General features: G+C 32.5%; 2 protein-coding genes across 4 annotated transcripts; both read right to left on the bottom strand.

Annotated features, from left to right (window-relative positions):
- Positions 1–756: 756 nt before the first annotated feature.
- Positions 757–6,649, bottom strand: LOC129804821 (uncharacterized). The gene is made up of 6 exons (XM_055852451.1): positions 6,390–6,649; positions 5,667–5,949; positions 1,756–1,883; positions 1,504–1,692; positions 1,242–1,327; positions 757–1,176 (listed from the first exon to the last, which is right to left on the bottom strand). The coding sequence occupies exons 1-6, from the start codon at positions 6,447–6,449 to the stop codon at positions 837–839; spliced, it is 1,086 nt and encodes a 361-aa protein (XP_055708426.1). The 5' UTR covers positions 6,450–6,649; the 3' UTR covers positions 757–836.
- Positions 6,650–7,027: 378 nt separating this feature from the next.
- LOC129804820 (uncharacterized) lies at positions 7,028–20,306 on the bottom strand. 3 transcript variants are annotated; one of them, XM_055852450.1, is made up of 7 exons: positions 19,896–20,306; positions 14,805–15,277; positions 14,611–14,725; positions 14,367–14,534; positions 13,939–14,075; positions 10,673–11,648; positions 7,028–7,155 (listed from the first exon to the last, which is right to left on the bottom strand). In XM_055852450.1, exons 2-7 carry the CDS (start codon positions 14,856–14,858, stop codon positions 7,127–7,129), a joined length of 1,479 nt encoding a protein of 492 aa, XP_055708425.1. In that variant the 5' UTR covers positions 14,859–15,277; positions 19,896–20,306; the 3' UTR covers positions 7,028–7,126. The 3 variants fall into 3 exon arrangements, with proteins under 3 accessions (XP_055708425.1, XP_055708424.1, XP_055708423.1); XM_055852449.1 differs by lacking the exon at positions 19,896–20,306 and adding an exon at positions 15,347–15,600; XM_055852448.1 differs by lacking the exon at positions 19,896–20,306 and adding an exon at positions 15,351–15,600.
- Positions 20,307–22,054: the final 1,748 nt, after the last annotated feature.

The raw sequence follows: 22,054 nt of genomic DNA, 5'->3' as shown, positions 1-22,054 counted from the left end.
AGACTTGTGAGAAAGTACGAGAATTTGATTCAAAGTACAATTTAATCTCTCATAAATTTCGTTATGGCTTTGGCACACCTTTTAGATCAAGAAAATTTCATGAAGTAGAAATTCGAATCCCTTTCATTCTCACATATTTTGCATATGACTATCTCATTCTTTCGCATACCAAATTCGATTGAGCTAAATTAAATTTGGAGTGATGTTTAAAACAAGAAGAAGAGTGTGAGGGAATGAGATAGACATATGCAAAGCATGTGAAAAGGAAAAGGATTGGAATTTCGACTTCATGAAATTTTCCTGATCTAAAAGGTGTGCCGGAGCCATTAGTTTTGAAAAAATCGTTCGAATTTGGGAGGTGAGAAATGCCAAAAATACCCCCCGAGCGTTCGAATTTAGAAGATTACTGTAATAACCTAAATTAGGCACTTTATTCTTTGTATTTCTTTTAGGATCACAATCTTCAAGTGTACAATCTCAATATTAATTAAACCAATTAAGCATAAACAACCTCAACCGAGTCCTTAACACATTTTTAAATACAAAAAGAATTGCTGACTAATAGGCAGACTAGGAGAAGGTGTCAGCCATGTTACAAATATTCCTTTCCTATTGGTTGAAATTTTCCCAACAAAATTTTTGTATAACGACAGAATTGTTGACAGTAAACTTTTTGATTTTGTAAAGAATTCCCCCATCTCTAGCTTTGAGCTTTGGCCAATAATTGAGCAAGACAAGATTAAAATGGACCATGTATTTCCTCAAATTTTCTTTTATTCATATTCTGGGTGAAAATGTCACTGAATTGGTGTGGATTCAATGAATTAATAAATTAATTACTGGTACCTCGACTGTCTGAGGGCTGACTTGAGGGCAGGACGATTTTCATAGGGATTGCTTCTGGGCATTGGTGGACTGTAGTCCGGAGCAGGGACTCCGGGTTCATTCCTGAAGCTATTGCGATGGTTAATCTCACGAGCTACACTCTGTGCAGCATCGCGTCGTAGGATTACGTCATCGTCACGACGTCGAGTCACCGGTGGCGGTGGGTGATGCTGTTGCGGATGAAGTTCGTAGGTGGATACAACGCCTCGTCGGTAGTCGCGATCATCCACAACGGGGTGTCGATCGGGATGGAAGGAACTAGGTGTTTGCCAGGTGCTGGTTGGACGCGTGCTGATTTTAATTGAAAACAAAATTAATATAAAATCGAAAATCTAATTATTATTTTAGGATCTTACCTAAATCCATATGCGTCGATTGGTTTTTCTGTTGTTCTATTCAGTGAGTGCGGTTCCGAAGCGAAAGTTACATTATCTACTCCGCTCTGTAAAACACAAAAAAAATAAAAGAAAAAAATTGGAGAACTCTTATAATGAACATTTTGGAAAAGTATTGGAAAATAAACCAAATTGCTCAAATATTACTTTTTCATTACGGGATTAATTGTTAAGAACGCATGACACATCTTATCGGGTTTCAAATAAATCTCAAAAAGCTAACCTTCATGCGATTGTGATCGGAAATCTTGAAAGTGTGCGTGAAGAGATAGAGAGCTAAGAAAATATTAATGAGCCACAGGAGAAATCCCCGGAATGCCACTCCCATCAAAACCCCTGCGGATGCTTGTGCTGCAAGGAGGATCGCATGGTTGATCGTAGCTCCTGCGAGTCCTACGCTATGAGCTTCATCCTAAAATTTCAGAAATCATTACAAGAGAAATAATAAAAGAATCTAAAAAAAAAAATATCTTACCATTATGACGCCATAATCTAGTCCAAATAGAATTCCCAGGGCCATGTCCACGATCGAGATCGCAAGGGTGATAAAGATCCAGATGTAGAGAAAGATGTTTGCATATCTTATATACTCCTCCTTACAAGCTGAAATCAACAACAAATATAACTTATCAATAAGAAACTGACAACATTAAGTATGAAAGTATAACGTGCTTAGTCAATATCGGAATACCAATCAAAGACTTTATCATTATGATTTTATAGCTGACGGTATTGTTAACAAGATTATTAAACTCGTGTAATTTTTCTTCACAAAAGCAATATTTAATTTAAAAAGCCGAAGAAATAATCAACGGAAAGATAAGGGTGTAAAAAGCAATGCAAAGAGTAGCAATTTAAGGTAGTGATATCCTATACAGTGAATGCTATTGTCTGGATAAGCACTGTTGACCTCTTTAGTCAGATAATAATAAATAAAATTTTATTACTAAATTAGAGCGGAAAGAGACAAGAAGTATACTTAATCAACTCTCCACTCGTACAGGGGATAACATTTTGGAAAAGTATTTTAAAAATCTAAATATATTTGATTGTTAGTCTGTCTTAAAGGCTCTACTAAACACAGAAAAAATATTTTGTAAAATTGTTCGTAAATGTTTGTGAATACCTACTGGGGAGTTACAAAATACTCGTAAATCGTATCGTATCGTAAAGTTTGTAAAATTTTGTAATTTTTACAAACATTGTTCGTAGGATGATCCTTTGATGAGCATTTTTTTGTTCTTTTACAAACATTTGTTCGTACACTTTTGTTTGTATTACAAAACTATGTATACAAACAAATGACAATTTTTTACGAACATTTCTTTGTACGTATACGAGCATTTACGAATAAATGTTCGTAAACGAACAAAAAAGGTTTGTCAAGGGATTATGTTACGAACAATGTTTATGAAAAAAGTACAGACTTTTACGAAATTTTCGGTGAGTTATATGTTTTACGAGCCATTCATAAGTCCCCAGTATGAATTCACAAACAATTACGAACAATTTTACAAAATATTTTTTCTGTGAACTGTAAGAGATATCAACTTTTTGCTGATGCCTTAAATTAAACATTATTTATTACATTAATTTCTCTAGCACTCGGGAATCGTTAAAAAGGATGAAGTCGGTGTCTTAAAAGCGTTTATCCTGTTCAGTGTTGTGATTGCCCTGATTGCAATAAAAAAACAGATATTATATTTTACATTCACAAATATTTTCCAAACGTATTGGGGACGGAGAATTGATTAAGGAAGGATATTCGTTCTCTTTTTAAGATCAATTAATAAAATTTTTATTACTGCCCGCCAGAGGTCAACTGTACTTCAGGCTTGTCCAAAAAAATAATTTTCTGTAGGGGGAAGTGGGGTGCATTTGAAAGTGGGGCTTTAAAAAATTGGATTTTTCTTCTATGCATAAACGGAACTGAGCCATCATAATGTAATTTAGCTTCTCAATCTATTTATGCATCTAAATTGTATCACGATAGGTCTCAATTTTATTTTAAAAAAATAGGTCAGAAATCCGAATTTGAAAGGTGCACCATTTTCAATGGCTCCCCACTTCCCCCCTAAGGCTCTTGAGTCTTATGCCTTACATATACGCTTACGACTTAAGCCGAATGAGCAGATTACATTTCCATCAGTTTCTGACTAATTCGTCTCTCGGCTTAAGCCGAAAAATGGGATTGTTAGTCCGAAACTGATATGAATTTAGTCAAATCATTATTTTGATTATAATTACGTTTAGCCGTCTCTCGACTTATGTCTTAAGTATGTCTAGGTCATTACTTAGACTTTCACTAACATATTTTGTGTAATTTTCGATATAAAACATATTTAATCTTTTTTTTAAACATTATATGTTATTACACGAAATAATAAACTTATACATTATTCTTCTTTTTAGTAAAATTAATAACAGACTTACACAAATCCTTGTGTTTAACCTTATGCTTTTATTAAAATTAGTACACTATACAATAATAAAGATGACCATTAAAAACAGTCATTCAAAGTCAAAGTCATTCAAGTACTCAAAGAAATTTAAAACTCTTTAAATTTAAATAATATTACAATAACAATGAGTGCTAAAATAATTACAAAATATGCCTTGTTCTAAATACAAAATACTAAGTATTTCATGTATTTTGGATAAACTGTTCCTGAACAAAAGTCAAGGAGTGATTCATATGGAGAAATCTTTACCAACTTCCCAAAAAACAGAAACTGTTTTCAGCAAAAAAGGGAATGGATCACCCTTAACAAAAGACTAAAACTTTGAAAATAACAAATCGTTTGCAAGATATTTGTAGGGGAAAATGCTCTCCCTTCGAACGTTCATGCCTTTGAATAATGTTAATTTCTTTTGTTTATCGTAAGAGATTTACACTAAATTATCAAAAATTGATGATAAGCCAACTAATATTTAATAGAAATGTGTAAGTCTCTTAGAAAAACTAAAAGAAAATTCACATTCGAAGGCATGAACGTTCGAAGGGAAAGTACTTTCCCCTAACTAATTTTTTAAAATAAAAAAAACCATAAGATTGATAAGGTTTAAATCCCCTTTTCTATTGATTTACTAGGGGAAAGTACTCTCCCTTCAAACGTTCATACCTTCGAATAATGTAAATTTTCTTTAAGTTTTCCTAAGAAACTTAAAGATTTCTATTAAATATTAGTTCGCTTATTATCAATAAATTGATAATTATATGGCAATCATGTGGAAAAAGTAAAAGAAATTAACATTATTCGAAGGCATGAACGTTCGAAGGGAGAGTACTTTCCCCTATGCTTATTTACTATAGGGTGAAGTACTCTCCCTTCGAACGTTCATGCTTTCGAATAATGTGAATTTTCTTTTATTTCTCCTGAGATACTAAGAAAAGAATATAGGGAAAAGTATGAAGTGTTTGAAGTTTGGATTCTATTCACTAAATTACTTAAAATAAGTTTTCTGTTATTGAAAAATTCAAAATATAAATTTTTATGCATTGCAGGAAAAATTAAAGATCAGTATCGAAGAATACAAAACAAAGTATTAAAGCTCAATTTAAAGATTTAAAGGGAAAATTTTTGTCTCAAGCTTAAAGATAGAATTCAATTGTTATACTTAAAGATAGAATTTAATCCTTAAAATACTCTTATCTAGTATTGACGTAAAGGAAAGTTATCATGCTTCAACAATTCATATTTTTCCTATATTTCTTTTATGATAATATATTTTAATATCTAGTATTGAGTCACACATTTCTTGAAAAAAAAAATTAAGTGAGATCGATTAAAAGAATATGGAAAATATGAAGTGTTTAAAGTTCGAAGCCATAGTATGTGCCAAACCTGCAAGACTTTCTGTGTTATCACACTTGCACATTAAAATTTTAATATGATTCACATTTAATTGTCGCTGGTGAGGGTCCGAATGTGTAATTTGTGTGTTTGAATCATTTTATATTCAAAATTTGATCTATTTGTTGATAAAAAAGGTAGACTTGGCCCGCTAAATTTGATATAAATTGATTTATAGATTTATAGATTGATTTAATGCGATTTTCTCTTTAATTTTTTAATGTGAAAAATATTTATGCTTTAGGTAAATTTAAACTTATTTTTGCAGGCCAAGTCCACATTTTTATCAATAAATAGAAAAACCCCAAATATTAAGTGACTTAAAGACACAAGTAACATATTTGGATGCTCACAAGCGACAATTAATGTGAATCACATTAAAATTTTAATGTGCAAGTGTGATAACACCGTTACAGAAGCTTCATTTTTAAGCCGATTTGGTTTTTGAATCTTTGAATTTTTCAAAGATAGGGCGCGTTTTCCTATGCCTCTGTAATACTGCATGAGATATATATTAAATTTGTTTACTCACTTAAGATTATCGTAAGAGAGCTGATGAGCCAGAAGAAGGAGATGATGAGGTAGGCCCAGGCCATTGCATGGACATCGATGGGATCTAGAAGGGGCAGGTTGTCTACAATGCCAAAATCGATGGGAGGGAAGTAGGGTAGTTCACAGGGTCCACGGAAGTACACGTGGAAGAAAGTGAGCTCGAAGAGGGATCCTACACTCGGCCATACATCTTGGAAGCTCATGTGGCAGTAATAGGCGGTGAGTGCGGTAATGGCAAAGGCTATCCACAGTAGCGATTGCAGCTGCGATTGCGAGAAAGAGTGTGTAAGTGATAAGAATTGCCTAGTGTAATGTGTCTTTAATCAAAATCACGACACAGTCTTGTTATTGATGATGTTTCGGCGTCTTTATCAACCACCGCTTCGCATCTTGTTCGCCGTTTTTCCATGTTCCACAGCTCTTTTTTTCTGAGCGAAAATCTATGAGCTTAAGAGCATAATTCCACTGACGATTAAGTGTAATTATGGCGATTTATGCTGGGTGGGTTAGCTGATAATATCGAACTTTGTGTCTTTGAATCATGATCATGAATCAAGACTTTTGTTCAGGTAGAGCCAAACCCATCATTTAATTGCAATTTCTTCACATGCAATCACAAAAAAACCGAGTCATTCGGGTGAATCACTGCACAAAACCTTCATTGATGGATAAGGATGTGACGTGCACCTTTCATCGTACTTACCATTCCGATAACTCCTGCAAAAACCACAATTGGACGAAGATATTTGAAGGACGAATACATTTTGTATCTTCAATTATTCTTCACTTTGATCCCTTAGTACAAATATCGTTGTCCCTTATTCAAAGGCAATGTCCACCAAACTAACTTCTGGCAAAAATCCTTATTTCTGGCGGATTTAGCCCTCTATCTTACATGAGCACAATTTTCGGATTCCAACACCGAGTCACAATTCACACTGACGAACCGTTCAGGTGAAAATTGAAGCTCAAGCTCACTCTGCGAAAATTTGTTGATAAGAACTTTTCACACACCAATCCTTATCAATTGTTATCTAATGTCCGTCGCGTATCAAGGAATATAAGTATGTGAATTAATCAAAATATCAGAAAGAAGGGTGATGTATACAGATTAGATGAATTCCAATCAAATGAGAAAGACATTCCAGGGAAGAGCAAAAAAACCCTAAGATTCTCTTTCAATTCCTTAAGCTTTCTTCACATCAACTATGGTGTTTGATAAGGAAAATTTTTAGAGGGCCTTTTTTGGGGGAACATAAGCTCCTACGTACACATATCCCATCAGATGTGTAATTAACTACAAGACATAATCTTATCGAAAATACTTTTGCAAAAGATAAATTTCTTATCACACAAAATATTTATTGATTTCTTCTTGCTGTTTTCAGTTTAAAAACTTTGCTTTTAAGCAACATTCTTAGAAGAATTCTTTTGGGGAGTTTAATAATGTACCTCAGGTCCACTCCATCCTAAAAAAAATGTAGAAAAAAATGTTTTAATAAAAATTCTAAAAATATCACTTTCACTATTGTTAATCTTTAACATGAAAAGGTAGTGTTAAAAGTAGGGAAAAGCTTTCAGGTATCGCACACACTCTGACTTCGAACACTCCTTTTCTGATTGGGTAAGCTGGGGTACTACCGCATACTGGGTAGCACCGAACCCTGAGATTTTTTAATCAAATTAGACTTCAGAGTACAAAACCTTTAGGAATTTATAAAGGCATTATTGGGATACTTTTTCCACTAAAAAAATGGCCGAAATAGTCCAAGTAATTTAGAAATAAAAATCAATGTTTAGTGCTACACCATGTTCTGTGGTGCCCTAATTTCCCCAATTCCTTTAGTAAATCTGACCTAGTGGCAATATTATTTTAATAGGCAGTCTTAAATTACAAATTTCTTGAAAAGATAGATCAATCCATGAAAAGAACATGGGAAAAATGTGAAACGTTCGAAGCCAGAATATGTGTCAAGCCTAAAAACCTTCCCCTACTATTGATATTTCGAGTAGGGGAAAGTATTTTCTCTTTATTTATTTATTAACGAAGAGGGAAACTTGATTGAACTTTCGCACAAATCACCATTAAATTTTCATTTTCCTCTGGAGGAAAATCTGAGGATTTCCTGGGATTATCTAAGGTGGGATTATGAATCCTATAAGTAAGAGATTGTTTTTATAGTTGGAGAATCGATACGGTTTGCATTGTAGTCAGAAAAAATCACTGAACTTGAATTGAACATCATTTTTGTGTGCGAAAGTTCAAAGCCTCCCCCTATATGCAATAAATAACGTTCTCTTTAAACGTTCATGCCTTCGAATAATGTGAATTTCTTTCACTTTTACTAACACACTTACACCTAATTATCACATAATTATCAATAATTAATAATAAGATAACTAATATTTAATAGAAATGTGTAAGTCTCTTAGAAAAACTGAACGAAAATTCACATTATTCGAAGCGATGAACGTTCGAAGGGAGAGTACTTTCCCCAACACTTGTAAATATTACTTATCTATTAAATTGTTCTAAAATTCATTTGTATTAAATTTAATCAAATTGTAAATAAACATTGATATTGCTTGAAATAAGTTGATTAAAAATTAAAACCAAAATCTTATCTTGTGTCAATTTAAATAAAAAACAAAGTAAACAATATGCTTATATTTTTGATTGTTTTTACAAAATTTTAGATCAAGTTTTAGTTTTTAAAATAAAAATACTTTTATTACTAATGGCATAGTAGCAACAATTTTTCGTCAAAAATTGTCTTTTTTAATTTTAACGTTTCTGCCCACAGTGATAAAAGAAATTTTCTTTAAAAAAGGTTTTTTTTCCAAATTTCTCCTAGCGTGTAGGAGCTTTTTAAGTGAATATTTATGTATCTAACGAAAAGTATTTAATTAGTAATAAACTAATTAAGGAGAGACTGGGGCAATATTAGTCACGACGAATGGTATTAGACACTAGGATGTTACAGATTGCCTTAAAAGGAATATTTAAGAAACCATAATTTCATTGAAGTAAGCATTTCCCTTCTAATTCTTTAAAATATTTAGAAACCTGATACAAAACTGTTTTTTGTGAATTATACACAGTAATAAATTTCAGCTACTTTACCATGATTTTCATTGTAAATTTTACATAAACAGTAATCGTGTGTACTGATAATCTGTGTAATTTGTACACATTTTGTCTGAAAACTGTGTAATTTTACACGTAATATGTATGAAAATGTACACAACTGTGTAATCATTCGTAGCTGATTACACAATGCACAGTTTATCATTACATTAAATTTAAATTACACATTTTCAGATTACACATTTTGCTGAAATACATATTTGAGTATCTTTACAAGAATAATCGTGGTGAAAAAGCAAACCAACGATTATCCTTGTAATCTTTTTTTACTGTGTACGTAATGAAAAATTTCATTTACTGTCTAAATTAGCCCCAGTCTCCCCTAAAGTAACCAATTATACATCAATCCATAAAAGATTTTTGTTAATAAAAAAATTATATCCATTCAATAAAAATGTTTGGATGCCCTTCTATGATTTTTTTTGTAAATTTATATAAATGTGTAATTTTGGAGTATTAATGTAATAAACATATAATCGTATATTCATGCAATTTCCGCACATTTTGTCTATGTAAAATTTAACACAAAATGTGTAACACAATATACACAAATGTGTAACCAATTGCAAAATTTAGAGTTTACACATTTTTTTTAATATAATATTTAAGTATCTTTGTATAAAAAATTGTGTTTAAATTACACAATGAGTATTAATGTCAATAAAAGAAGTGTCACTTCAAGAAAATGTGTTATGTGTGAAATCTAAAAGTGTGTAATATAACTTCATATGATGGAAAGCTCCGCAATCAAATGGAAAAATTTCCAACTGATTGCACATTTCGTTACATTTGTGTAAAATTGTATATGTGTAATTTTACAATCTGTAGATTTAATACAAAATGTGTAGATATAATATAAATGTGTAATTGTAGTAATTACACATTTATGTCAATTTTCAACGAAAATTATGAAACAAAATTATGAAATGAAAAAATCAATTGATGTCATTGATGTAGATTGAAAACTAGAAAAAAAATAATAATATCATTGTCTTTGGATCTCAATTGTCTTCTGGATGATGATCCAAAGATTATGATAATATAGAAAGAGTTTAAAATTTAGAAAAAATAGGAAATATTTTATTCCCTTCACGCTCTGTGATTGACGTAAACTTTGAAAGCTTTGAATGCTTTCAAGCTCTAGCCAATCAAGCAACGCAATAGGATAAACAGGGGTGACATGATAACTCATTTTCGATAGTATCGACTGTCGATTCTGAAAAATTTAGACGATAACTGCACTTCCTGTAACTAATACAGGTATTTATCGAGGTACTTATAGTCGACATTCACTTAATCTAACATATATAGATTTATCGATACTATCGATTCGATAGTGTCGAAAAGTTATCATTCCACCCCAGTATTTTGTGAGATTAAATATTTGTTTTTATAAATTTTCTTAATTCAGTTTTAATATCAAAATTTCCAAAAATTGGCAAAATTTAATGAAAAAGCGTTTAATTTCAATCTTTGTTTTTTAAAATGAACGACTGGAGCCAGAAAAAGGAATTTCTCGTCAGAAATAAAGATGATCTCGATTTTAAATTCAGAAACACAAAAATAAATAAATGAATCAATTATACCAATCAACTAAAAATAATTGTTGTTAATTTTTCCAATTAACCGTCTCGATTATATACAGTCGCAATGGAATGCTTTTCGACCTCGTTTTTAGGATATCCATTACCAAAAAACGAGTGATTAATTCTTTTTACAGAAATTCCATTTCCGCGATAAGCGCTAAAATGATTGGAATTTGCTAGACTGATAGAGGCAAGAGATTAATGGGATTAGTCACAACTGAGGGAAATATCATAGAATATTGTTACACTTACGTTCAATGCTCTCTTTGGTTGGCTTCGGCGGTGGTGGTGGACCTTGCCTTCCCTTCTTGGGGAAGTGTAGAGTGTAGTCTGGAACCGGGACTGGAGGAGGGATCTCGTCATTGCTGTGTTCCTGGATTTTCTTTGGTCGCTTTACTTCATGGCGACTCTGGAAGTATGACCAAGGCAGCTGGCTTCTGAGTTCCTCCGGAGGAACTTGCTGCTGGGAGAATCTGTTGGCATCGGAGTATGTCTTCCTGACGACAGGTTTCTCATCTCGGCTGAGGGATCCTCCATAAGGTGGTTTTGTGTGTCTCAGAATGGCAGGATGGGGATCTTCCTCCTTTGGTCTTCTGCTATCTCTAGCTGGGATCCTTCCATATCCCACATAGGAGGAATCCCGAGAAGTCTCATGGACAGGTGAAGCCCTCGAGGATGCAGAACCCTCAGATTCTCCTCCCTTTAGAGGCTCCAGGAATCTCCTTTCTGTGGTAAGTACTGGCTGAGCTTTTAGCGCAGAAACTGGTTGATTGTACTGATTGTCTGATTGATATGTGTGATTGTCGTACTGATAAGGATGAGGATTGACATCCTCGTATCTGCTGCGATTCTGCACTGGAGCAGAAGACTTTTGCAGAGACTGTGGCGGTGGATGCTGTTGATACTGATGCAGGGGACCTTGAGAAATGTGATCAGCAGTTCTCCTCTGAACCATTTCACCTGGTGGATATTGTCTTTCATATCCAAAATCTGGAGCTCTAATAACCTTTGGGGGCTTCTTCTGCAGCTTCTCCTCAAGTCGCTTTACGGACAGAAATACAATGACCATCATAGTAAAATTAATAATGGCAATTATTAAGCCTCTGAATGAAACCACCGTCATGATAACAGCGGGAATGGGCAAAGCCACAATGGAGACATCCTGCAGGTACGTCATCAATTCGTCCCTGTTCTCCACTTGAATGAACTCCAGGAAATATTCCAGGGTCTGAAAAAAATTACACAAAAATATTAAAAAGAAAAAAACTGTTAGAGTTATGAAGTAATGAAGCTATGAAGCCTTCTTAATAATCCCTATATTTTTGTTATAGTACTCTTAGCAGTCAGATTTATTTCCCCTGAAGTATATGGTTATCAGTGAAAACTTTAAAAACCCACTTTCGTCATTTTCTAATTCAGGTATAAGTGGTGAATTTCCTCACAACTCATTTTATGAATTAAACTTATCAAATTTCTAACTCAATAGCTTTCACTTGTACTAAAATCCAAGGTTTTGAAATCAAAATTCCAATGTACTCGTAAATCTCTTAAAGTATTCTTTATACAAAAGATTTTACAATATTAGCTTTTTCAAAGATAACTAGAAAAAAAGATCGTGTACTAATTTTTTAGCCAGTTCTAAAAATTAAATTCGTCGCGATCTCAATTGTAATAGATTTTAATAGAAACTAAATCAAATCAGCTCATTGCCTAGTTTTTATTACAAATTATAATGATATACCACAACTTCTAGCAATTGAAAAATATGTGTATTGCACTAAATACTTTTAAAAGAAAGAGATTTGATTTTGAGCAAAACTCCCTACTCTTTAATTATAGCATCGTCCGTCAAAATATTTTTAGCACATTTTAGTACAATAACTTGTAGACTGTAGTACAAACAAAATAGTGTACAATAAACGTAGAGTTTCTTGAACACTTTTCTCTACCAAAACAAATTAAATATTTAGTACTAAAGTTCTGTACTAAACAGCAATAAGCTTAAACAGGTTCCAGACAAACGTTTAGCCCTTTAGCCCATTTTCTTATGTTCTCTAAATTCTACATAAGAAGTAATTTTAGTGATTTTTCAAAGTAAAATGTATAATTTATTCAACACCCGATCTTTAGTCAAAATTTTCAAAAAAAACCTTGATTGATAATTTTTTTTTTAAATTGAACCATATTGTTAAACCTTAGACCTGAACACCGTAAAAGACTCTTGGATTTTTTTGCTATTAGGTAAGATTCATTACAGCTCAAAAATTAACATGCTTTTTAGAACATAACTGTTCCCAAGTGCTAGTGCATTATCTTCTTTTCTTTGTGTTGGTTCCTGTCATGACTGTTTGGTGGTGTTGCGGTGTTTTAGAACACAGCGAGAACTGGGAAAATAGTAGAGTCAGGAACAGATATAAAGAAAAATCGATAATACAGAAGTACTTAAGAACAGTAATGTGCTAAAAAAGAACCATGTTCATCTTTTAGTAGAATAGCACCATTATGGTACTATCTCAATGAAAAATTAACTATTTTTTTAGAACATAACTGTTCTCAAGTGCTATTGGAATTATCGTATTTTCCTTGTATCGGTTCCTGTCGTGCCTGGTTGGTGGTCTTTTTTAGAATACAGCAAAGACTGGGAAAACAGTAGAGTCAGGAACCGATATAGAGAAAAACCAATAATACAGAAGTACTTAAGAACAGTAATGTGCTAAATAAAACCATGTTCATCTTTTAGTAGAACAGCAACATTATGGTACTATCCCAATGAAAAATTAACATGTTTTTTAGAACATAACTATTCCAAAGTGCTAGTGCATTATCGTTTTCTCTTTGTGTTGGTTCCTGTCATGACTGTTTGGTGGTGTTTTAGAACACAACGGGAACTAGGAAAATAGTAGAGTCAGGAACAGATATAAAGAAAAATGGATAATACAGAAGTACTTAAGAACAGTAATGTGCTAAAAAAAACCATGTTCATCTTTTAGTAGAATAGCAACATTATAGTGATTATAGTACTATCCCAATGATAAATTAACATGTTTTCTCAAGTGCTATTAACTGCTCTCAAGTGCTATTGGAATTATCGTATTTTCCTTGTATTGGTTCCTGTCATGTCTGGTTGGTGGTCTTTTTTTAGAACACAGCGAGGACTGGGAAAACAGTCGATAATGCATAAACATTTAAGACCAGTAAAGTACTAAAACACATGTTCATTTTTTAATGGAATAGCACTATTATGGTACTATCCCAATGAAAAATTATTATTTTTTAGTATTTAACTGTTCTCATGTGCTACTGCATTATCGTCTTTTCTTTGTGTTGGTTCCTTTGATGACTGTTTGGTGATTTTATAGGTACAGCAAGGATTAAATAAAATACTCGGAACCAACACAAAGGAAAGTCTATAAGGTATAAACTCTTGAGAACTGAGTGCAAAAAAAGCCATGTTTTTTTATTGGAATATCACCATTGTCCACTTTGTAAAATATACTTTTTAAATTGTTTGAACTTACCGTTGTCCATGTGATGTCAGAGATATGAAATCCTGAGGCAATGAGATCAAAGATAAAGTTAAGGAGACAGGTGATGGCAAAGGCATAGCAGAAGAACCTGAGGAAGTTCCGACTGAAGCTGGTTGAGCTTGTGGCAGCTGAAAAAAAAACAAAGATCACAATCATCAATAGTCCATAAAGTGATCCATTGTCTTTGAAGTAATGGTGATTGTTAAATCATTATCTCAATTGGCAAATGATTAGATTTCGGCGTTTTTCAACGACATTTGAGATTTGATCACGCGATGACCAATTTTTTTTGCACCTCTTCTTACCAGTAAAGTGACTTTTCGTGATCTCTATCTTGTGTTTTTTACCAGTCTGTATTATTGGGTGTGGGTGTTTTGAAATTGTGGAGAATATTTATGAGATGAGAGAAAGGTGCTTACCAATGAACATGATGGACGTGATAATCCAGACAGAGCTCAAGACGATGTAGATCTTGATGAAGATCTGCATCCGGAGCGCTACGTCGGACACATCGGGCTTGATGACCTCAACACCGGGTGGAAGATCAATTCCCAGTAGCGGCCAGTTGACTTCGCCACACTGTGCGTCTGTTTTGGAGGGAAAGAACAAAAAAGAGGCATTGAGGTATTTGTTATGAAGCTGAGGGGAAAAGTTAAGACTCACGTCTGAAGTATGCCAGGTAGATTAGGTAGTTTAACTGGGAGGTGTCCATTTGTACGTCACATTGATGGGCTAAAATGCCAAAAATACCCATGATCAGGTATCCAATTCCCTGAATCTGGAGCAAGAAAGAAAGTGGGAATTGTAATTTTGCTGAGGTGTGCAATTTCGCGGGAAAATGTTGGGTGTTTACTTACCAGGGCAAAAAGTCCAATGAAGAGCATTGAGCAACGCAGACCACCACAAGCCATTTTCACCTTCAAGTCGTTGCTTTTTTATCCACACTTAACTCACAGCTCGGAATAGAACATAAGTGGTGATGTTCACTTTAAGATACGATGATCACACACAAGAAAAAAAAAACTCTGGGCTGTAAGATCGCCTGAAGGATGAAGATTTGCCCAGGGATTTTTCTACTGATCCTCGAGGCAATCGTCATCGATGTTGTATGGTCGAATGGAACTCATTGACTGTACATTTTTTGGGGGGTGATTATCGATCACAGAGTCACCAGCGTAAGTTCGGTGATAACACCGAGCAATAATAGGAAGGTTTTCCTGATTAATTTGGTGACTTTGATAAGTTTTTTTTGCACGTCGGACAATGGTGGTATAGATTAGACAGCCACATCTAACACTTCTTCAGCTATATGTTGTCTCAAAACTGTTTCCTAAATGAAAGAAACAACAGTATAAAAATTTCTTTGCACTCGCGTGATCTGCCAAGATCGCTGATTTACACACAAATGACACTGAGAATGCTGACGATCTCCCCGTTGTCTTGTGCTGATGTGGGGGAAAAATGTTATGTAATTTTAATATCCAGAGTTGTTTAGAATTTAATTGCACAGATTTTTTTTTTCTAAGCTCTATTCCCTCATAATTCCACGGACTGACACGGGGGAGGAGGGCAAAAGCGCGGGAACAGAGAATTTCGCTGATGTGATCGGCAGAGAAGATCACTCGAGACTGTGGCTTACAACTGACTCCCAAGAGGCTCGTGCCTCTAGCATTTCCCATTTTTCTCTACTTGAATATATCATCGTTATTTAACATTCACAATCACGATAAGATAGTAATATTTGCACTATAGCTTATATCTATTACACCTGATCGCGAGGAAAGGAGAGAGATGGGGCAAAAGCTATATAACTTCTCTCTAGTTTTTCAAAATACAAATACTTTTATCATTTCCTTGCTTTTCTTGTGGAAAAAGCCTGTGCAAAAATAAACAGAAACATTCTGGTTGGTGTTTGTTGGAAAATTAATCTTCTGTGAGATAAAATGCTGAATATTTTCTCCATAGGGCAATTTACAAGTTGTTATGTCTTACATCTTATAGAATATCTATTATTAAAAAAAAATTATTGCAAAATTTAAACCCTTTTGGAACAGAAATATCATTCCATTTAGATATATTTTATAAGATAATAGCTGGGCAAATAAAGCTAAGGGAAAGCTTTCAGGCTTCGCGCATATTCTAGCTTCGACCACTTCAAATTTTTCCCGGATCTCGGTCAAAATCCCGAAAGCCAAAATTCCGAAAGCCAAAATCCTGAACGCCAAAATCCCAAAAGACAAAATCCATAAAGCCAAAATCACGAATTCTTAAAATTGTTATAGCTACTACCACGATTGCACCCATGCTTACAGAAGGCAAAGAGAAATCTTCTGTGTCTTGGGAAATTATTCTAAACATTTTCCTCCATATAATTTCATCCCTTTCAGGATTTTTTATATTCGGGATTTTGGCTTTCGGGATTTTGACCGCCACCGATTTTTCCCATATTAGTTTAATGAATCTGGCCCATTATTTCAAATAAAAAATATGAAGTGTTCTATGCCATAGTATATGCGAAGCTTAAAAGCCTTCCCCTAGATGATTTGTTAAAGATTTATTTTCCAAACGTATAATGAGATAATAAAGCAAAGTTCGGCTTAATGTTCTGTTACAACAATGTCCATATTTATCTAAATTTAAACAAAAATACATATTTTTGAAAACAGCAGCCAAATATGAAGAACAGATGCCGAAACCTCAAAGTTTGTCAAAATATCGAAAGCCAAAATTCCGAAAACAAAAATCCCAAAATCCAAAGCCAAAATCCCAAATGCCAAAATCAGGAAAGCCAAAATATCTAAAAGTCAAAATCCCGACAATCAAAATCCCAAATGGGTTAAAATCTCAAAAGGCAAAATAATTAAAACTAAAATCCTAGGGCTGCGACTTTCTGGTCAGTAAAAAATAAAATTTGGTCAGTAAAAAATCAAATACGGTCAGTAAAAAATAAAATATGGTCAGTAAAAAATTAAATATGGTTAGTAATGGCTCCGGCACACCTTTTTGATCAGGAAAATTTCATGAAGTCGAAATACGAAACTCTTTTTTTCTCACATGTTTTGCATATGACTATCTCATTCTTTCGGATACCAAATTCGATTGAGCTTAATTGAATTTGGAGTGATGTTTAAAAGAAGAAGAAGAGTGCGAGAGAATGAGATAAATATATACAAAACATGTGAAAAAGAAAGGGATCCGAAATTCGACTTCATGAAATTTTCTTGATCTAAAAGGTGTGACCGAGCCATAAAAAACAAAGAATCTGGTCAGTAAAAAATCAAATTTGGTCAGAAAAAAATAAAATTTGGTCAGTAAAAAATCAAATTTGGTCAGTATAAAATAAAATTTGGTCAGTAAAAAATCAAATTCGGTCGAAGAAAAGTCAAACTTGGTTGGTAAAAAATTAAATTTGGTCAGTAAAAAATCAAAATTGATCAGTAAAAAATGAAATTTGATCGATAAAATATAAAAAATAGTCAGTAAAAAATAAAGAACCTGGTCAGTAAAAAATCAAATTTTCTGTGCTTCGGGAAGTTATCTGTATCGTCTGTTGAGGCAATGGGAAATTTTTCGTGCTTTGGGAAGTAATTTGTACCGCCTGTTGAGGCAAAGGGAAATCTTCTATGCTTTGGAAAGTTATCAGTAGCACCTGTATAATTTTTGTACAATATGTAGGAAAGACGAAATATGAAATACGAACTGGTAAATATACGAAATGTACTAAAACACGAAGTTTCCGCAATACGAAATGTGCAATACTTTTTATCCGGATATGCAAAGTTTTAACTTTTATGAATTTCCTTTTAGTTTTTTATTGACTAAATTATTATTCACTGATCATATTTAATTTTCCACTGATTAAATTTCACATTTTACTGATTTAAAAAAAAATTACTGACAAAATTTGACTTTTTACCGACCAAATTTGACTTTTCTCCGACCGAATTTGATTTTTTACTGACCAAATTTTTATTTTATACTGAAAAAAAATTATTTATTACTGACTAAATTTTATTTATTACTGACCAAATTTTATTTATTACTGACTAAATTAAATTTTTTACTGATCAAATTTGATTTTTTGCTGATCAAATTTGACTTTTCACCGACCAAATTTAATTTTTTCCGATTTTTTTAAAAGTTTTTTATTGACCATAATTAATTTTTTACTGACCAAATTTGATTTTTTTACCGACCAAATTTAATTTTTTACTGATTTTTCAAAGTTTTCTACTGACCATATTTAATTTATTACTGACCTATATTTTATTTTTTACTGACCGAATTTGATTTTTTACTGACCAATATTTTATTTTTTACTGACCATTTTGATTTTTTTACTGACCAATTTAAATTTTTTACTGACTAAAAAGATTTTGCCAAATCCTAGAAGCCAAAATCTCGAAAGGCAAAATCCCCAAAGGGATAAAAATTATACGGAGGATAATGTGTAGAATATTTTTCCAAAATCCAGAAAATTTCCTTTTGCCTCCAACAAACCAGGATACAATCGTGTAGGAGTAGGTATGACACATTTAAGAATTCGGGATTTCGGTTTTCATGATTTTGACCATTCGTGGTTTTGTTTTTTTTTTATTTTAATTTTTCGGAGTTTGTCATTTTTCGAGATTTTAGCATCTCTGGATTCTAGTTTTTTATATTTTGACTTTCGCAATTTTAGCGATCGAGATTTTAACTTTTGGAATTTTGAAAAAATAAAAACATAATAAAAAAAAAATCAACAGCAATTATAACGAGAGGTACGTTAAACTGAGACGAAAACAATATATTTTTACGTCAAGAACTGAGTAATTGTAATTCTATAACTGTTTTGCTTTTCCTTAAAAAGATTCTACAGGAACTTAGAATTAATTAGGCCTACCGTGGGTGACTTTGACACCCCTCTATTCGTAAGCTTTTCTTTAATTCTAGAACTTAAGGATGGTCTTTACCGATCCGATCTACCACGTCTGATCGGTAATGATCATCCTTAAGTTCTAGAAATAAAGAAAAGTTTACGAACAAGGGGGTGTAAAAAATCACTCGCACTTACGATAACGGAAAGTGGTCTGCTTTTGATTGCGATAGCCTTTGAATGTTTCAATTTTTCTCTTATTTCTCAGATCAAAGATTCTATTGTATGAACTATAGTTAATACTGTTTTCTATTAACTACGATTAACAAAATGGAATTTTAGCTTTGGGAAATAAGAAAAAATTGAAACATTCAAAGGCTGTCGCATTCAAAGGCAGGTCACTTTCCCCTAATTAGATTTTTAAAATTGAATTCATGAAATAATTAAAAATTACTTATTTCTATAAATAAAAATTAAAGTAGGGCTTTATAGGCTAAATATTTAGCACAAAGATAAGCTAAACCAAAACAACATTAATTATGCAATATTTAATTTAAAAAAAGGATTTGAAAAAAAATTTATATGAAGATTACTTTTAGTTGTCATTTATAGAAAATTGGAGAAAAGAAATGCTTAATAATCACTGAAGATAGGGGGATATAGGACTACTTTGAGCTGTTTGGATACATTGTAATACGATTTTTTGCATATTCAGTTATCTTCTGAAAATAAACGATAAGAGATAAAATTTATTTTCGATTTTATCCCAGCTTTGAAGCTAAAATAAATGTCTTGGCTTTGTTTTAAGAATGGAACAGACTGTTGCATATGCCAGTAAATAAAAGTGTGTCGCTTAAATTAGTCCAACAAATATAGGAGCTTCAGGTGAGAGTCACTGAAGTGGCTCCATGACGCATAACTATGGGTTTTTCGTACAACAAAATATATACGCAAACTGCCTCTCTTATCAGTATTTTCACTGATAAGCCCATGATAGTCGAGATAGTGCGATTTTTATTCATCTTTCTCATTTCAATGACTTTTCTTCTCCTTTCGCAATTGCCACATGAATCATAGCATTGATAACACTCACCTGCAAGATGTCTATAAACACACAAATTTCATCTACAATTTTTGCAACTTTAATCAATCTGCCGATATTTCTCTAAAACATTATCTTCATGACTTGTCTCAATGAAATGATTTATACCACTGTCTATTTTAGAGCAATAAAAAATGCTGTAGAAAGAAACTGACTGTCTCCGTGTTTGGGTCAAGGTGAGTCAACTTATTTGTGTTTTACTCTGACACAGACTGGGAAAAAATTCTGTTGGACTGGAAAAAAAATTGTCAATTCACAGTGTGTCCCAGTGGATTTTTTTCAAATAATATTTTGTCTTTCTTAACAAACCAAAACACCATTTATGGGGGAGATTTACACGCATTTTTCAGTGATTATTTCTGTTTTTCACACGGATTGATCTTGAAACTCCGCACTTTGCAATGTCGCAAAATGAACAAGAAATTCAAGTAAAAATAAAATTTCACACATTCCTAATTAAATAATATCAACCTCAAGTACGGTGAGCTTAAGAAGACGACAAAATCCTCCATGAAAAGTGCCTTCTACTTAATGAAATAAGCCTCTAAATGATATAATTGAAGTGTTTGTTTAGATTTTATATTTGCAATGCAGTAATTTGATGTGATCATAAAAATGTAAAACTTTTTTGTGGCCACTGTGATAAAATGAGAAGTTTGTTTTACAATTCTTCACTATCTACTTTATCAGTGGAAGATTGTAAATCACTAATTCTTTTCATTTGCTTTGATTTCCTAATTTTTGTTCGGCAAAAACACGTGCGGAATTAACACGTTCATCAATTTTATGAAGAAGACAATAGTTTTATAGAAAATTGATAAAAGATATAATTATAAACTTATTTTTTAATCTGTTGAAAAAATATTTAAAAGAGAATCTTCTGATAAAACCAATACAAATCAAAATTATACCACTGATGTGAAAATTTAGTTATTATAACTAAATACCTTTGTATCTCATAAAATTGTAAAGAAAATTGAAAATAATATTAACTATCTTTTCCCTGTTTAGAAAAAACATCTGATCTTCGTTTGGCAATCATTTTCAACCAATTGACTTACGAACCAAAAGTTAAAAATACTTTGCAAAGAGATTGTAGAAAACACTCTCATGATTAATCATAAATTACGAAATTAAAGTAAAGGTTAACAGACAATCTATAACATTATCCTTTTGGTTAAATACCACAAAATACACAAATACAACTTTAATTTTTTGTAAATGATAAAAATTCTAATTCTAAGCATAGCCAGTTCAATTTTGCAACCATGTACAGAATTGTACCGAAAGGCATTGGACAAATGAGCAATCAAAAAATTAAATTTGTTCACCAAAAAATCAAATTTGAGCAGTTATGATGCTATTCCAATGAAAAAAGGAAAATATTTTTTTTAGTACAGGACTGCTTTCATGTTCTTATACATAATCAATTTTTCTTGGCCTTGGATACTATAGAGTAGCGTGTGGTATTTCTGGGCAAGGTGCTTTTTAGGACATAATATGGGTATTTTGGGACACATCAAAAATCCTATAAATATTTGTTTTCTAATTATTTTTAAGTTCTATACGAAATATTAAGCTCTGTACGTATCAGATAAACATACAACTTCTGAAATTTTATTTTATTTAAAGCGTGAATCAATTTTGCGAATCAATTCAAAAGCGTGAGGTAAATTTTGCAGATGTCAACACAAACAGTGTTTACTTTTTTTCGATTTAAGTCCCTTTACAAGTGAAATTTAAACAAAATTATTATAGAACACTGAGAAAAAAAGAGGGTGCGATTAACTTTTTTTCCTCATAACTTTAACCATTTTTAGGTGTGAAAATATATAAAGATTTTTTAATGTCAATTTACACCTTTTTAAGGGTAAAATAACATGAAAAGGGGTAATTTTAACTCCTAATACACCTGAAAAGGGTAATATTTAAACCGATATTGGATCAATACTGCAAGGTAAAATTAACATTTCCGGAATGTTATTTTAACTTTTTCGGATTTTTCTCAGTGAAGAGTGAAGTTTAGACCTTCTACTTTATAATCAGGCTCAGTGAAATTTATTTGCATAATAGAGACTTTCGTCTGTCTCGAAATACCCCACTATACTGTCTCGAAATATACTATTCTTACTTCTTTACATTTTTTGCTA

Source organism: Phlebotomus papatasi, chromosome 2 (assembly GCF_024763615.1).
Source record: "Phlebotomus papatasi isolate M1 chromosome 2, Ppap_2.1, whole genome shotgun sequence".
Taxonomy (NCBI): domain Eukaryota; kingdom Metazoa; phylum Arthropoda; class Insecta; order Diptera; family Psychodidae; genus Phlebotomus; species Phlebotomus papatasi.
The sequence above is the reverse complement of the archived record's forward strand: the minus strand, read 5'-3'. Positions and strand labels throughout refer to the sequence as shown.

Coding starts and splice junctions, on each gene's coding strand:
- LOC129804820 (XM_055852450.1), bottom strand. CDS start 14,858: ATGGCTTGTGGTGGTCTGCGTTGCTCAATGCTCTTCATTGGACTTTTT. Junction 11,649..13,938: donor CTGACATCACATGGACAACG/GTAAGTTCAAAC, acceptor AATTTTTTTCAG/ACCCTGGAATATTTCCTGGA. Junction 7,156..10,672: donor AACCAAAGAGAGCATTGAAC/GTAAGTGTAACA, acceptor CATTTTTTTTAG/GATGGAGTGGACCTGAGGTA.
- LOC129804821 (XM_055852451.1), bottom strand. CDS start 6,449: ATGTATTCGTCCTTCAAATATCTTCGTCCAATTGTGGTTTTTGCAGGA. Junction 1,693..1,755: donor TAGATTATGGCGTCATAATG/GTAAGATATTTT, acceptor CTGAAATTTTAG/GATGAAGCTCATAGCGTAGG. Junction 1,328..1,503: donor CCGATCACAATCGCATGAAG/GTTAGCTTTTTG, acceptor TGTGTTTTACAG/AGCGGAGTAGATAATGTAAC.